Here is a 17,292-nt window from a genome sequence, read left to right on the forward strand (position 1 = left end):
CAGGGTGCCTCCAGCTGTTGCAAAACTACAACTCCTAGCAAGCCCTGACAGTTGAAGGCTATCTCTGCATGATGGGAGTTGAAGTTTTGAAACAGCTGGAGGCACCCTGGTTGGGAAACCCTGGTCTAATGGCCCATATCCTTCCTGGTACAAACATAATCACTAGAATATAGGGACCCCAGTTCCCACTAGAACGAAACGTTTGAGTTGTAGTGATTGGTGGGGGTCTCAGCACTTGGATGGAATAGTAGTAATAAATGCTATAGACTAGATTAGAATACCCCATTATTCGGATTCCTCTTTCGTGCACCACTTTTTTTTGGGGGGGAGGGGGGTTCTTTTGCACATTCTATGTTCTACATTCTTTCACTGTTAATGCGTAAAATAACTGCTCTGCATTTCTCAGACACAGAACCGTAAACAACCAAATCAAACATGGCCGCGCAACAGCTCCACACTTCCAATGCGCATGCGGTTTTTCGCTGTGTCTTTTTTCTTTCAGGATTGCATCATTTACGCTCCGCCTACTGTCCCAAGTCCCCCACGTTGATTGGTACACGTTTGGCCACGAGACCTAGGTGGACCAATCCCCGCCAGCCACACACTGTTTTGGTTACCAGGACGTGTCTATAAAAGACAAAGCGCAGACGCTTCAGGCTTCACTGTCTGTCAGAGGGCGTCCTGTACAACGGAAGTAGCTGGTTCAGGATTGTGTGGCCGGAAGTGGCGTGTCCTTGATCCAGAATGGCGGACGGAGAAGTGACATTGTTAATCCGTAGCCCTAGCTTAAAGCAGGAGGAGCGGGAGGTGACCGTCCCCCGTACCTTTACTGTTCGAGACCTGAAGTCGCAGCTGAGGCGGGAGTTGCCTGGACATCCGGTAAGACAAGGACTAAACTCGACGGTGACAGAGGGAGGGGCCTTCTGATTGCATCACTCTGTTATGGCTGGGGACCTTGGAGAACTATAAGTCCCAGCAAACCTCACATGATCTGAGGACTGTGAGAGCTGTTGTAATACTGTGCTCTCTGCGGCAACTATTGTTATCAGCCACGTCCGACTGAAATATAAACTACTGTCATCCACATTAGGTGACCACTAGATACAAGCGCCAGTGTCTGCCATGCCTTTTTATATTCAATATCTCTGCTTGTTGTCAGTGAATAGGATCATGCTTGCTTGTTTAAACCCAGAGGAACATTTCCTCTCCACAAGTTTTGATAAATCTCCCTCACTATACCTGCACATTCCTCAGCTGGGAGCAGTTTTATGACAGGTTGTCAGTACTCACTCACTGACAGCAAGCGGAGCTCTTAGTAGAGTTGAAAGTATGTGAGGAAGTGACGTGTTGTGTTTTGCTTGCCTTACGTGTGAGGAAGTTTGTGTTAATACCTGCAGTCTGTCCCCCCCCCCCCCCCCCTAGTAATTCCTGACAGCGTATACTTCTGTAGATGAGGCATAAACAGCGTTAGACTTTGTTCACAAACAGGACCCCCCCCTCCCCCTTTATTGTTTGCATTTACTAAGGGCTCATTCACACTACGGAATCTCTGCCCGGAGATATTCTGAGCAGAGATTTGGTCTGGAGCGACCGCAGGCCAGCACTAGAACCATTCGGATATGGGCAGCCTTGCTAGGTGGCAACGCGTTTCAGAGTGGATTCCGCTAAAAGCATGAACATGTTAATTCTTTCACTGGAGTCCAGGATGCCGAGGCTGAAAGAAGTACGCAGCGTCGTCCGAAACGGCCGGCGTTGCCTCTGAGCGCTCCACAGTGTCTCTTCAGGATCCAGTGACTCCGGATACCTTTCCAGCGGTGAACGCGTGTATGCTCTGTAGTATTACTTGGAGTCCAGGATGTGTCAATGGTGCAGTAGAATCCTATTGAGGACAATGGGAGGCTGCTGCACCATGTTTTCCAAGTAGAGTGAATGGGCCCTTAGTGTTATGATTGGATGTCTGTGGAAAGTCCCTCCAAACGTGACAGGCCTGTGAATGTCCGAACTCCACTACAAACTTGGGTTTATTAGCTTGTGCCCACTTCACAAATGTTGCCGGACATGTGGAGACAGATGCATCCACAGTGTATATTGGTAGGCTCAGTACCTTTTTAAAGTGTACCTGTCATCAACAAAAACTTTGTATACATTGTACATAAAACCAGTATATAGTTTTTACAAATCCCATCCACACTGGTACTACTGTAATATACTCCTGTGTAAATGTACCCTTAGGGTATGTTCACACGGCAGAATTTCCACCTCAAATTAAAGCCCATAGACTTCTATGGGATTCCGCACTCCCATTCACACTTCTGAATTTCCGCAAGCGGAAATTCAGAAGTGTGAATGGGAGTGCGGAATCCCATAGAAGTCTATGGACTTTTCCGCCGTGTGAATAAGACCCTTAGCCCAGATTTATCAAACTGTGAGAGAAAAACAGCTGAAGGGCTGAAGATTTTGCCGTTCCCAAGTAAAAGTAAATCTGCACTATTTCAGCCTTGTGTGAACATACACTAAAGCCCAGATTTATCAAACTGTGTGAGAGAAAAATTAGAGTGATTTTCCCACAGCAACCAATCACAGCTCAGCTTTCACTTTACCACAGCTAGTTATCCGAGCTGTGATTGGTTGTTGTGGGAAAATCACTCTAGTATTTCTCTCACACAGTTTGATAAATCTGGACTTTAGTGTATGTTCACACAAGGCTGAAATAGTGCAGATTTACTTTTACTTGGGAACGTCAAAATCTTCAGCCTTTCAGTCCTGTGTGAACTAGAGCGGGGCGGTATGACCAAAAATGTGTATCACGGTATTTATGTAAATGGTGGCGGTTCCATGGTATTTACAGTATTACTATTTACCCCCCATCATCATGTGACCCGCGCGGCTTCTCTCCAAACACCCAATCCCCCCCCCCCCCCCCCCCCCCCCCCGGGTTTATCAGCCCAGCGCTGTGCTGTCCCCCAAACAAACTTTAACTCACCTTTCTACGTTCCCCTGTTACCGGCCTCACGGTCCTCCGCTGCGATCCTCTTGCTAATTCCTGGGGATGGGAACGTCACAGAGCCGTTAGCCTATCACCGGCCGCAGCAATGTCCTACCTAGGATGGTGATTGGCTGAGTGCACTGTCATGTAAGCCCAGGCCCAGAATAGTACAGTACAGTACAGCGCAGCGGCTGATAATTAATTGGGGGGGGGGGGGATGGGGGAGAGAGACGCAGTGCTCGCAGGTCACATAAGATTAGTCCCCCAATGGGGGACAGCGCAGCGCTGGGCTGATAATTCATTGGGGGTGGGGGAAGCAGCAGAACAGTGCCCACGGGTCACATGATTAGACAGCGTGCTGCGGCTGAGAATTCATTCATTTGAGGGGGGGTTGCCAAACCGGTATTGTGCTATAGGAAAAATTCATATCGTGCTGGAAAAACATTTCGGTATTCTTTATGAACCGGTATACCACCCAGCACTAGTGTGAACATACCCTTATAGTGTGCTGGTATAGCACATGTCTTTAATGTATCCTATCCTAAAGGAAATGGATTAGTTGCCACGACTACTTAGAAGTAGAGTTGAGCGAACTTATCGGCTCGGCAGTTGATGACTTATCCTGCATAAATTAGTTCAGCTTTCCGGTGCTCCCGTGGGCTGGAAAAGGTGGATACAGTCCTAGGAGACTCTTTCCTAGGACTGTATCCACCTTTTCCAGCCCACCGGAGCACCTGAAAGCTGAACTAATTTACGCAGCCTAAAGACAGCAACTGCCGAGCCGAGAAGTTTGTGACGAATGAAATTTACTGTAAGTTCGCTTATCTCTACTTAGAAGCACCGGATCCTCACTATCCCTGTGGGCAGGAGTGTCTCCCTGGGATGGTGAGGAAGATGTTACCATTACAAGATACACATGGTAAAATGTAACATTTTAGGACCTGTTCCCTGTAAGGAAAATCCTAAAGTCTGGAAACTTTAGGGAGGCTGTGTGTCTGCTAGAGCCCATAGACACCAGATTGTGGGTATAGGATAACATAAGGGGGAGGTCTAAGTAATTGCTGAGCTTAGGATGATGCAAGACTTTCCACTAACATCATCCCTTTCTTATTGGAGCACAAGATGACCAGAACACTTACTGTGGAAAATAAACACTCAGATGTTTAAAGGAGTGGCGCTTGCCGTAAAAAAAAAAAGAAAAGCTTATCTCTACCCTTTAAGGGTATATTCACATGTACAGGATCCTGCACAGATTTGATACTGAAGACTTCAATTTAAACTAAATGGCTGACCCCAGGGTCATATGATACTGTACATGTGTACACATCCTAAGGGCTGGTTCACACTGGCAGGTTTGATTACGAAAACTTTTGAATGGGGTCATGCTGTCTGTGGCAGATTTTTGCCAGCATTTCTGGTGCCGAAGGCCTCGTTTATTTTAATGGGGTCTGTGTTGAATTTTCTGCAGCGCAACTTCCGCTGCCGAATGTCTGGCGCAGAGAGTTCGCCCCCATTCAAACTCTCTCATCGGGGAACTCGTTGTTAGTTCGTGAACCCTTAAGGTACGTTCAGACATGTTGATTCAGACATGTTGATTTGACTCCCATTTGACTTCAGTGGGTAGGAAAATCCACTGCAGAAAATCTGCAGCAAAATGGGAATTGTGTGCTTTAAAAAAAAAAAAAATGTTTTAAACATTTATTACCATATTGTAACATATTTTTAAAAAAAATGTAAATGCACGCAGCACACACAAAAAACAAATTTCTGCTATCCAGAGGATGTGTCTGATCGTGGATGATCCAAACACCAGGGCATGAAGCGGTAGGTCAGTGGTTTAGATCATTAAGAGCCCTTTTAAAGGAATACTGTAGTGCAAAATAACTTATCCCCTATGCTTCGCATAGGGGATAAGTTATTTTGCACTACAGTATTCCTTTAATATTAAACTGTCCCCAATGTGCCCATTGAGAAGTGAGATATGACATGCTGCATGTTACTGTTGCTAATCACAAGTCCTTTCTGCTTTTCCATGGTGGTCTAATGTACACTCAGTTCTATCCAGTCCTGTCACTACTAGAAGATGAGCGAACTTACAGTAAATTCGATTTGTCACGAACTTCTCGGCTCGGCAGTTGATGACTTTTCCTGCATAAATGCGTTCAGCTTTCAGGTGCTCCCGTTGGCTGGAAAAGGTGGATACAGTCCTAGGAGACTCTTTCCTAGGAATGTATCAACCTTTTCCAGCCAACCAGAGCACCTGAAAGCTGAACTCATTTATGCAGGATAAGTCCTCACCTGCCGAGCCGAGAAGTTTGTGACGAATCGAATTTACTGTAAGTTCGCTCATCTCTAGTCACTACCTTAAGACCAAGTTCCACATGACGTTTATAGACGCAGAACCAGTAGTTCAACCTAGTTGGACAAATACGCAGGTACACAAAGGTTATTTAGATGAGCAAATATTTTTACAGCAGCGCAGGGTAATGTGCTGACTGTTCCTATCATGCATACATAACTGAATCAGCCGGATGCAGAGGCATTGGACACTCATTGTGGATAATTTGATAACCAGCACATACTTATAACCAAAGAATGAGGATGTGGCCCTACAGGATGCTCATTTAGCTAGATGGCTGGAAATGCCCCAACTTTACCACCTTGGCATGCGTTTAGTGACGGCATGCTGCTTCAGCTCATTTTTTTTTAGATGGTAGGAAAACAAGCATTTATGGTGTAATCTATAGATGACATTACTGCCTATATTAAGGAAAAGTTCTTTGAGGGTCACCTGTCTTATGATAAATTGCATTTGTTTGCAATACTAACAATCTGTTCTCTCTGTATCTGCAGATGGAACAAGAACAGAGACTGATCTATTCAGGAAAGCTGCTGCCTGATCATCTGAAACTTCAGGAGGTCTTGTCCATGGTAAATACTTGCTTACCATGCATTCTTCTTGTCATATGACTGTATAATTAACCCCTTAAGGACCCGGGGTTTTTCCGTTTTTGCATTTTTGTTCCTTACCTTTAAAAAAAATCTTAACTCTTTCAATTTTGCACCTAAAAATCCATATGATGGCTTATTTTTTGCGCCACCAATTCTACTTTGTAATGACGTCAGTCATTTTACCCAAAAAATGTACGACGAAACGGGAAAAAAAGAAACTTTGTGAGACAAAATAGAAAAAGAAACACCATTTTGTAAATTTTGGGGGCTCCCGTTTCTACGTAGTACATTTTTTGGTAAACATGACACCTTCTCTTTATTCTGTAGGTCCATACGATTAAAAAGATACCTACTTATATAGGTTTGATTTTGTCGTACTTCTGGAAAAAATCATAACTACATGCAGGAAAATTTATACGTTTAAAATTGTCATCTTCTGACCCCTATAACTTTTTTTATTTTTCCGCGTATGGGGCGATATGAGGGCTCATTTTTTTGAATCATGATCTGAGGTTTTTAGCGGTACCATTTTTGCATTGATAGGACTTATTGAATTTTTTTGTGCGTACGCCATTGACCGTGCGGTTTAATTAACTATATATTTTTATAATTCGGACATTTCTGCACGCGGTGATGCCACATTTTTATTTACACTTTTTTTTTTTTTATGGGAAAAGGGGGGTGATTAAAACTTTCCTTAGGGAAGGGGTTAAATGATCTTCACTTTTTTTTTCCCTTTTTTTTTTTTTGGCAATGTTAAGGCTCCCATATGGGGCTAGAACACTGCACACACTGATCTTTTACATTGTTCAATGGTTTCTCATAAGAAACCAGTGATCGATGATTCTGCCGCTTGACTGCTCATGCCTGGATCTCAGGCACTGAGCAGTCATTCGGCAATCGGACAGCGAGGAGGAAGGTAGGAGCTGTCCTGTAAGCTGTTAGGGATCGCCGCATCCCGAACAGCTCCCTGAGCAAACCGGCATTAGTTTACTTTCATTTTAGACGCGGCGTTCAACTTTGAACGCCGTGTCTAAAGGGTTAATGGCGTGCGGCACCGCGATCAGTGCCGCTCGCTATTAGCCACGGGTCCCGGGTCAACGGCTGGGCCCGACCCGCTATGACGCCATTATAGAATGGGAGCGGACTCATGACGTACCGGTACGTCATGGGTCCTGTAGGGGTTAATGGAGCGGTTTGTTTGCTATGTCACCTATAATATACCTTTTTGTGTTTTGCAGCAATCCCGACATGTGTTGCATCTTGTTTGCTCCTTGAGAAGTTCGCTGCAGAATCAGGTAAAGTTTGATCAAATTTTTTTTTTCTTTAAACTGCCAGCTTGACATGGGTGTCCTTAGTCTATGTTCACACAATTGATTTTTTTTATGGTATTCTGCTGCGCTGTGCACAAGGTGGAATTTCCGTGGCAGAGGTTTCTGCTGCAGAAATCCTTATTCCGGAGTCTTCAGAAAGAATAGACATGTCTATTCTTTCTGCGGAGTCTGTATGGAAAAGAATTGCCATCCGAGGTGATGCGCCGACATGTTCTGCCGGTGCTCCGCACATTCCCCCGACAGCGGACTTTCGACCATGTAAACATAGCCTTTTCTTTAAACTCCTATTTTAATACATTTACATTTTAGTGTATATGGACCTGTTCTCTGCTCTTAACCTTTTTCTTAACGTGTACCGCAAAACTTATTTTATATAATGTAGATAATAACATACTGTATGTATATTTGTAATATACATTGATTAAAAATGTGTGTATTTATGGGTGAAAAAAAATGCTTTCCCTGCAGCATTTGCCTGGGTTTCTCTGTGAGGGCTGCCTACAGGAAGTGTGGGTGGGACAAACAGGGCTCTGTGCAGGCTGATGGGTAGTCGGGGGCGCATCATAGAGCCTTGGTGCACAGAGCTCTGCTTGTCACATTTCCTGTATTTAGGCTCTTTACAGAGACATACAGAAGCTAGCTGCAGGGACAAAAATATACACACTTTTTTTAACCAATGTATATTACATAAATACCTAAAATGGTGTTTGCTAATGACAGGTACTTTAAGTAAATATTGACCTATCTTTTGGTGCTTCAAAGATTTAAATGTGAAACTATTACAACAAAATTCAGATTTTAAAATTTTAGTTGTTAAAGGGTACCTTTCAACCAAAAAAACTTTTGATATTATAGATTAATGTATGCAGAGTAAGTGGCATGTTGTCCCCTCCAAATGATAAAGCGTTGGGGTAATTTAAATAGTTATGGGCATTTCTTGTATCTGAACAGTGAGCCACTTCTCCAGTTACTAAGAATTTGTTTTTTAGGCTCAAGATTGCAAACCACAGCCTACAGCTGGAACAACCAGCACATCAAACACCACTCCTCAGACCGATGGCATCAGACAGCGGAATGTCCCACAGAATTCTTCTGCAACACAAATAGACACACCCAGGTACTTAGGTCATACATCCGAACAACATGGCTTCATTTTCAATTTCATTTCCGCTAATGCTTTAAGATATTACTGCTATACTTCATTGTACAGCTAAACATTATTTAAATTTTTCTTTAAGATCTGATGGTGTGAATCCTGCTTTCTCCCCATACTCTGTGTACAGTCCACAGCAGATCCTATGGCTCCAGCAAATGTATGCCAGACAGTATTACATGCAATAGTAAGTTTTTTGTTTTATATGCCACTTGTTTGTATAGAGGGGTGTGTAACTGACCATGCCATTAAAGCATAGATTAATAAACTGGTTATATGAGCGGTAGAGATATGCAGAGTTACAGTGATTCGATTCGTCACGAACTTCTCGGCTCGGCGGTTGATGACTTTAGCCTGCATAAATGAGTTCAGCTTTCAGGTGCTCCGGTGGGCTGGAGACTCTCACCTAGGACTGTATCCACCTTTTTCAGCCCCCCGGAGCACCTGAAAGCTGAACTAATTTATACAGGCTAAAGTCATCAACTGCCAAGCAGAAAAGTTTGTGACTAATCGAATCACTGTCACTTTGCTCATCTCTAATGAGCGGTCTACTGAAGACCTTATTACATGATGCTTTGCTTACCCTTCCTGGTCTTAATACACATTATCCATATGCCCAGTGGTTCTATAATTGCTTTAAAGTCCTTCTTCAGGATAAAAAAACGCTTCATTCCAAAAAGCAGCCCCACACCTGTCCTGTGGTATTATAACTCAGGACTAGTGGTGCTTTTCTGCAAGAAAGCAGCTATGTTTTTTCTAATATACCGTTTTTTACCCCTTAACAACAAAGGACGTATATTTACGTCCTTGGCCGGCTCCCGCGATATAACGCGTTGACCCCGTGTCATATCGGGTCGGTCCCGGCATGTATCTCAAGCCGGGACCGCGCGCTATTAACCCTATAGACACGGTGTTCAAAGTTGGACACTGTCTAAAACGAAAGTGAAAGCTGCCCGGCTGCTCAGTGGTGATGATCGGGACCACCACAGTGAAAATGCGGTGCCCTGATCAGCTGGGACACAAGCGGACGTCCTCTTACCTTCTTCCGGTGTGTCCCTTTGGCGATTGCTTGCTCCAAGCCTGAGATGCAGGCTTGAGCAATCGACCGCCGATAACGCTGATCTATGCAAAGCTATGGCTTTGCAGTGAACAGTGTATAAGATCAGTGGGGGACATTTATCATAACCTGTGCAGAGGAAAAGTTGCCCATAGCAACCAATCAGATCGCTTCTTTCATTTTGCAGAGGGCTTGTTAAAAGTGAAAGAAGTGATCTGATTGGTTGCTATGGGCAACTGAGCAACTTTTCCTGTGCACGGGTTTGGATAAATCTCCCCCAGTGTGTGCAGTGTTATAGATCCCTATGGGAGCTATAACACTGCCAGGAAAAAAAAAGTTAATAAATGTGATTTAACCCTTTCCCTAATAAAAGTCCAAATCACCCCCCTTTTCCCATTAAAAAAAAATTGTAATTAAAAATAAATATAAACATATGTGGTATCGCCGCGTGCATAAATGTCCGAACTATAAAAATATATAATGAATTAAACCGCACGGTCAATGGCGTATGCGCAAAAAAATTCCAAAGTCCAAAATAAAGTATTTTTGGTCACTTTTTATATCATGAAAAAAATGAATTAAAAGCGATCAAAAAGTCCGATCAATAAAAAAAAAAAAATACATGTTACCGCTAAAAACTTAAGATCACGGCGCAAAAAATGAGCCCTCATACCGCCCCGTACGCAGAAAAATAAGTTAAAGGGGTCAGATGATGACAATTATAAACGTATAAATTTTCCTGCATGTAGTTATGATTTTTTTCCAAAAGTCCGACAAAATCAAACCTATATAAGTAGGGGATCATTTTAATCGTATGGACCTACAGAATAAAGATAAGATGTAATTTTTACCAAAAAAGAAACGGAGGCCCCCAAAAGTTACAAAATGGCATTTTTTTTCTTCAATTTCATCGCACAATGTTTTTTTTTTCCCATTTCCCCGTAGATTTTTGGGTAAAATAATTGATGTCACTGCAGAGTAGAATTGGTGGTCCACAAAATAAGCCATCATATGGATTTTTAGGTGCAAAATTAAAAGGGTTATGATTTTTAATAGGTGAGGAGGAAAAAGCGAAAGTGCAAAAAATGGAAAAACACGTGGTCCTTAAGGGGTTAAACTCATTCACTTGGGTAGTGGTTTTTGTGACTTACACATTTGCTCTATCTTTATTTGTTTGTGTCACTAGCTATGCTGCTGCTGCTGCTACAGCCTCCAACTCTCCATCCCAAAGAAGACAGGAAATACCAGTTGTACCACCTGCTGCTCCAGACCCGTTGCCTCATCCTTTCCCAGCTGCCAACCAGGCCCCCAATCCAGAAGTTCCTGCTGCAGTCAATCCAGTAGCCAATCAAAACCTGCGCATGAATGCTCAAGGAGGTCTAGTTGAGGAAGAAGATGACTTAAACAGGGACTGGTTGGACTGGGTGTACACAGCCGCACGCTTTTCAATCTTCCTCAGTATCCTATACTTCTACTCCAGCCTCAGCAGATTCATGATGGTCCTGGGTGCCATGATTCTCATGTACCTGTAAGTATACTATATGATTTTATATGGCAATGTATTGCAACATTACAGCTGACAAGTATATTAGCTACAAGTATGCCAAAAATAATACAAAAACCCCTTTCAACAAATCATAAGAAAATATAATTCCCACTGGGGAAAAATGGTGCCTCTAAAACTTAGCTTTTCCTGATAATACATTAAAATCACCCAAAAAAAAAAGTCATTAACCCCTTAAGGACCAAGGACGTACCGGTACGTCCATGGTCCTGCTCTCCTGATATAACGCGGGGTTACACAGTAACCCCGCGTCATATCACGGCGGGCCCGGCATCATAGTGAAGCCGGGACCCACCTCTAATAGCGTGCAGCGCCGATCGCGGCGCCGCGCGCTATTAACCCTTTAGCCGTGGCTAAAAGTGAAAGTTGCTCAGTCGGGCTGTTCGGGATAGTCGCGGCATCCCGAACAGCTTACAGGACAGCGGGAGGGCCTCCTCGCTGTCCGATCGCCGAATGACTGCTCAGTGCCTGAGATCCAGGCATGAGCAGTCATGCAGCAGAATCGTCAATCACTGGTTTCCTATGAGAAACCAGTGATCAATGATGATCAGTGTGTGCAGTGTTATAGCTCCCTATGGGAGCTATAACACTGCAAAAAAAGTGAATAAAGATCATTTAACTCCTCCCCTATTAAAAGTTTTTTCCAATAAAAAAAAAAAAACAGTGTAAATAAACATATATAGTATCACCGTGTGCGGAAATGTCCGAATTATAAAAATATATCATTAATTAAACCGCTTGGTCAATGGCGTGCGCGCAAAAAAATTCCAAAGTCCAAAATAGTGCATTTTGGGTCACTTTTTATATCATTTAAAAATGAATAAAAAGCGATCAAGAAGTCCTATCAATGCAAAAATGGTGCCGTTAAAAACTTCAGATCACGGCGCAAAAAATGAGCCCTCATACCGCCCCATACACGGAAAAATAAAAAAGTTATAGGGGTCAGAAGATGACAATTTTAAACGTATTAATTTTCCTGCATGTAGTTATGATTTTTTCCAGAAGTCCGACAAAATCAAACCTATATAAGTAGGGTATCATTTTAATCATATGGACCTACAGAATAAAGATAAGGTGTCATTTTTACCGAAAAATGTACTACGTAGAAACGGAAGCCCCCAAAATTTACAAAACTGCGTTTTTTTTTTCCAATTTTGTCGCACAATGATTTTTTTTCCGTTTCACCGTAGATTTTAGGGCAAAATGACTGACGTCATTACAAAGTAGAATTGGTGGCGCAAAAAATAAGCCATCATATGGATTTTTAGGTGCAAAATTGAAAGAGTTATGATTTTTTAAAGGCAAGGAGCAAAAACGGAAAAAACCCCGGTCCTTAAGGGGTTAAAGTAGATACTAGAGATGAGCGAACTTACAGTAAATTCGATTAGTCACGAACTTCTCGGCTCGGCAGTTGATGACTTTTCCTGCATAAATTAGTTTAGCTTTCCGGTGCTCCCGTGGGCTGGAAAAGGTGGATACAGTCCTAGGAGACTCTTTCCTAGGACTGTATCCACCTTTTCCAGCCCATGGGAGCACCTGAAAGCTGAACTAATTTATGCAGGAAAAGTCATCAACTGCCGAGCCGAAAAGTTCGTGACGAATCGAATTTAATGTAAGTTTGCTCATCTCTAGTGGTAGAGGTAGATGGTCCACCAATGATACAGCAACTGTACTCTGGTCCGCTTGCAATGCCAATAATACTACAGTAGGGATCAACCCTATATATGTATCACCACATTGGTTACATTGGTTACACAAATGCAAGGATCAGTACACCATGCATACATAACACAGATTCCCAATCCCTTGGTTGTACAAGGATCAGTACACCATTCATACATTACACAAATTTCCCAATCCGACATGTTTCTGCAGGCGTATAGATAGAATATTTACACCGCCTAATTCCTCAGGGAAGCATAAAGGGACCTGTGTCGGTATAGTTACCATATTTTATATGGCTTAATTGTGCATACAGATAATATTTTCAAAGTGCACACCACTGGTCACTGTGCTCTAATGGACCCCTGTATAAAGCATAATGGTTTAAAACCATAGCGTCACCATATTCACTCCCGTTAATGTATAAACACACTGGGGTACTGCGTAGCCATGGACATGTAAGAAAGAAAGAGGGAACAGAAAAGACATGCCACTTTTCAGTTATTTTGCTTACCCCTCAGATGACACATAGGATCCATACATGTTTATACATCTACTCGCATGACCCCAGGGAGCCTCAAGATACCGGCGCTACCTAAAGCAGAACATATCATGGATGGACTTATTCGATCACTTAGCCATTACTGTACCTCTGCTTTTAGTCCTATCTCTATGCAGAGCATACTTACAATATAGGAGCAATGGTCAGACGCTGCAGTGGCAGCGTTCCCGCTGTGTTGCCTGGGACTGCGCGCTAGTGAGCATGCCGGTGTGCTTTACATCACGTGAGCGCTCTGTCCGCCTAAAACTCTGCCACCTGTGATGCTGCACGGGGGAAGAGCCTACTATCGGGGTAAAATCACTCCCCTCAGTTAACCCATTGTAGGCGTGAGCGCAATCGTGACTAGTATATAGAATATATTAGAACCCTGATTTCTAGCCAGTTATCTCAGGCAGTGTATGGAGTTTATGTAAAGGTAGTGAGTCAAAACGTTGTTTGCTTGATTACATGCTGTACAGCATCTGAGAGCTATAAACAGCAGGGGAAAGAAGTATTGGACATGTCCCCATATGGGGATTATGCATTTTGGAGGAGGCTTCCCTTTCTTCAGATTTGAAGCTGGGGTTGCCTCCCCCAAAATGTGTTATCCTCAATTTGTGTTATTTGTGTGTTTTTATTTTTGCTCAGTAAATCCACTTGGTTTAACTATACCTAAATTTGTTGGATTGCATTGAATCCCATTTGCAAAGTTAGCAGCGCCTTTCAATAGTGTCATCTTTTCTTGCTCGCATTTTCACACGGTTATAGAACATTGACAGGTCTAAGCAAAAATGCCTATAGAAAATGTTATATACTCAGATATGTTCTTGCTTTCATTTTAGACACACTGCAGGATGGTTTCCTTTCAGACAAAGACCCCTACAGGAAGTTGCAGCTCCTGTCCAACAACCAGTACCAAATGAACAGGATCCAAACAACAACTTACAGGTATTTATTTTTTTTTTTTTTTTTATGCATGCTTGTATACCTTTTTATTGCATCCATTAGTTGGTTATTCATTTTTTTTACTTAAAATATTTATTTGGATGTCTTTTGGGAGACTTCAGAACGAACAGGATTTCTGGACCACTCTTCTTACACTGTTAGAGACTGTCCCATGAGCCCCTACAATTGAAGGGGTTTTCCAAGAATAGAAAAACAGAGCTAATTTCTTCCAAAAAAAACACAGCACCACACCTGTCCTTGGGTTATTACAACCTATGATGCCATATTTACTTCAATAGAACTGAGCTGCAATGTCACACACACACACACACACAACCTGAGGACAGAGGAGGTGCTGTTTTGGAAGAAACTGGCTCTTATTCTATTCCTGGATAACCCCCTTTAATAACCCTTAGCCAGTTTTGCTTGTGTGCTTTTATAAAATACAGCAATTACAGTAGTTTTCTTTTTTCTGCAGGGAAATGATCCAGCCGGAGAAGATGTGGTCAATGAGACAGCAGCTGCCACTCTTCCAGCGTACTCCTTTGTATCAACAGCATGGGTTTTCTTCAAAACCTTTTTTGCTTCTTTGATTCCTGAAGGACCTCCAGCCATGGTTCAGTGATGTCAGAGAAAAAAAAAACATTTTGTGATACTGGTCTGGACTTTAAGCTGCATGCTTCTAGTCTTCCATCACTTAAATGGCCAAGTGTTGGCCTGACTAAGGAACTGATTCTTTGTATTCTGGGGGAGAATACCTATGTGATGGATTTTTCTTAATGCATACTGTCTTATTCCAGTCCAAGGATGTGTATGCAATTGCGTATCTGAGCAGAGAGCCCCCTGCTCATGTCATTTGATTCCTTGTGGAATGTCTGGATAATTTACACTAATTGTAGTGTTAACGTTTATACACAGTAACAGATCTAGCATTCTGGCAGTCCAGCTTTCAGTCCCTGGGTTTGGTCTGCTGCGGAGCAGATCTTACGTTTATCTGTATGCTACTTTGCATTTCAAAATCTTTGTGCTCATATTTCATGCACAATCCTGCACTTTAGTGAAAACTTTCAATAAATTGAAATGCTTTGTATAGAGTCTGGTCTCTCTTTCTTGTCTTCTCGGGGCTATTGCATGTAGGGAAAACATTCTCTGTGTAGAGACCCACAAAAGCCTGTACAGCAGTGCATGGAGACTGTACTGAAACAACGTGTAAATAAAATCCAAATGAAAGTAATATATGGCGCACTCCTATGATTATGGTGCTCAAGTAGGCTCACACTGCTAAATTCATAGTAGAAATACTCTGCACTCATATGCAATTAAGAATGTGTAGGTTTATTCCGCATATTCAGCAATCCAACAGATTTAAAATATGATGTTTCGATCCATAAGTAGATCTTCATCAGATATCTGTAAATCAATCAATATACAAATAGTGAAAAAATGACCATAAATGGAAAACACTAAAAACAAAAAACTAATGTACTTGCGCCATGGTGGGACTAGGATATGGGGTATCAAAGAAAAATCACATGGTAGAATGATATGCATATGAAATATTGTGGTAAATAGCAATATTAAATATGTCTCCAAAGAGCCCTATAGGCAGCATAGTACAGAAGATAAGTAAATGTCCAGTGCATAATATAGACAATTAGAGATGTCTGATACCATTTTTTTAAGACCGAGTATGAGTACTGATACTTAAATTCTAGTACTCGCTGATACCAAGTACAAGTACTTTTATTTTAAAGGGAATCTGACAGCATGGTGACGTGGTTTCTGGCGTGGCTTACTGTGTTGATATGTGGGTTCCTTGTTGTGTACAATGGAGGTGGCTGCTGTAGATTTCTCTCTTCTCTATTGGGCAGAACAGGGAATTTGCAGTGGCGGCAAAACCGATGTCTCTGGAGAGATCTGCGCCGCCCCCCCCCCCCCTTTAGACATTAGCAGGGCCCCTGTAGACCGCAGCCCTCACCCTTGCGGACAGCTTGCCTGCGGCTGTCGGGTGCTGCTGCTCCGTCCTCCTGTCCGCATCATTGCGTTCTATGGAGGAGCATGTGACATGCAAGTCACTCTGCTTCCTCCATAGCGTTGCGCTGGGTGCAGGGGAGGAGGAGTGACATGTATGTCACATGCTCCTCCGTAGAACGCCATGATGCAGACAGGAGAACGGGGCAGCAGAGCGGCAGCAGATATCGTACATGGCATTGCGGACATTGAACAAGTCCCCGATACCATGGAAATGGCCAGTATCTGCCCCGATACTAGTATCGGTATTGGGACATCCCTAAAAACAATGCAGGTAACTTAACTTCCCAGGGAGAAACAGCCTAATACAAATGCAGTGAGGTATCTGAAGCAATGCAGTAGTTAAAGGGGTACTCCAGTGAAAACCTTTTTTCTTTTAAATCAACTGGTGGCAGAAAGTTTAAACATATTTGTAAATTACTTCTATTAAAAAATCTTAATCCTTCCTGTACTTATTAGCTGCTGAATACTACAGAGGAAATCCTTTTCTTTTTGGAATGCTCTCTGATGACATCACGAGCACAGTTCTCTTTGCTGATGTTATTATAATAATAATAACGCTTTATTTATTGTTGTCCTTAGTGGGATTTGAACCCAAGTCCCCAGCACTGCAAGCACAAGGCAGCAGTGCTAACCACTGAGCCACCATGCTGCTCTCAGCATACATCTGCTATGCACGGTTGCTAAAATGGACAGAGATGTCAGCAGAGAGCACTGTGCTCGTGATGTCATCAGTGTTCCAAAAAGAAAGGAATTTCCTCTGTAGCATTCAGCAGCTAATAAGTACTGGAAGGATTAAGATTTTTTTGATAGAAGTAATATACAAATATAGCAATAGAAGAAGGAAATGATGTCCGCACTCACCATGCCGTAGAAAATTGGATATGCTTTATTAGCGTCTTCAGCGTCTTCAAAAACATTGTTTCTTATGGAACTCTGAAGACGCTAATAAAGCATATCCAATTTTCTACGGCGTGGTGAGTGCGGACATCATTTCCTTCTTCTATTGCGATTTTATCAGGACTGTTACCTTTGTATGTCCAGCACCTTATCCAGCCACACCCGGG

The 17,292-nt window shown here is 42.7% G+C and overlaps 1 protein-coding gene across 1 annotated transcript; it reads left to right on the forward strand.

The window, feature by feature from the left end:
- The first annotated feature begins 597 nt into the window (after positions 1 to 597).
- On the forward strand, positions 598 to 15,288 carry HERPUD1 (homocysteine inducible ER protein with ubiquitin like domain 1). The gene is made up of 8 exons (XM_056526202.1): positions 598 to 879; positions 5,840 to 5,917; positions 7,180 to 7,236; positions 8,262 to 8,389; positions 8,511 to 8,612; positions 10,669 to 11,010; positions 14,092 to 14,197; positions 14,673 to 15,288. The coding sequence occupies exons 1-8, from the start codon at positions 745 to 747 to the stop codon at positions 14,817 to 14,819; spliced, it is 1,095 nt and encodes a 364-aa protein (XP_056382177.1). The 5' UTR covers positions 598 to 744; the 3' UTR covers positions 14,820 to 15,288.
- Positions 15,289 to 17,292: the final 2,004 nt, after the last annotated feature.

This window comes from Hyla sarda, chromosome 6 (genome assembly GCF_029499605.1).
Source record: "Hyla sarda isolate aHylSar1 chromosome 6, aHylSar1.hap1, whole genome shotgun sequence".
In the NCBI taxonomy this organism is placed as follows: Eukaryota; Metazoa; Chordata; class Amphibia; order Anura; family Hylidae; genus Hyla; species Hyla sarda.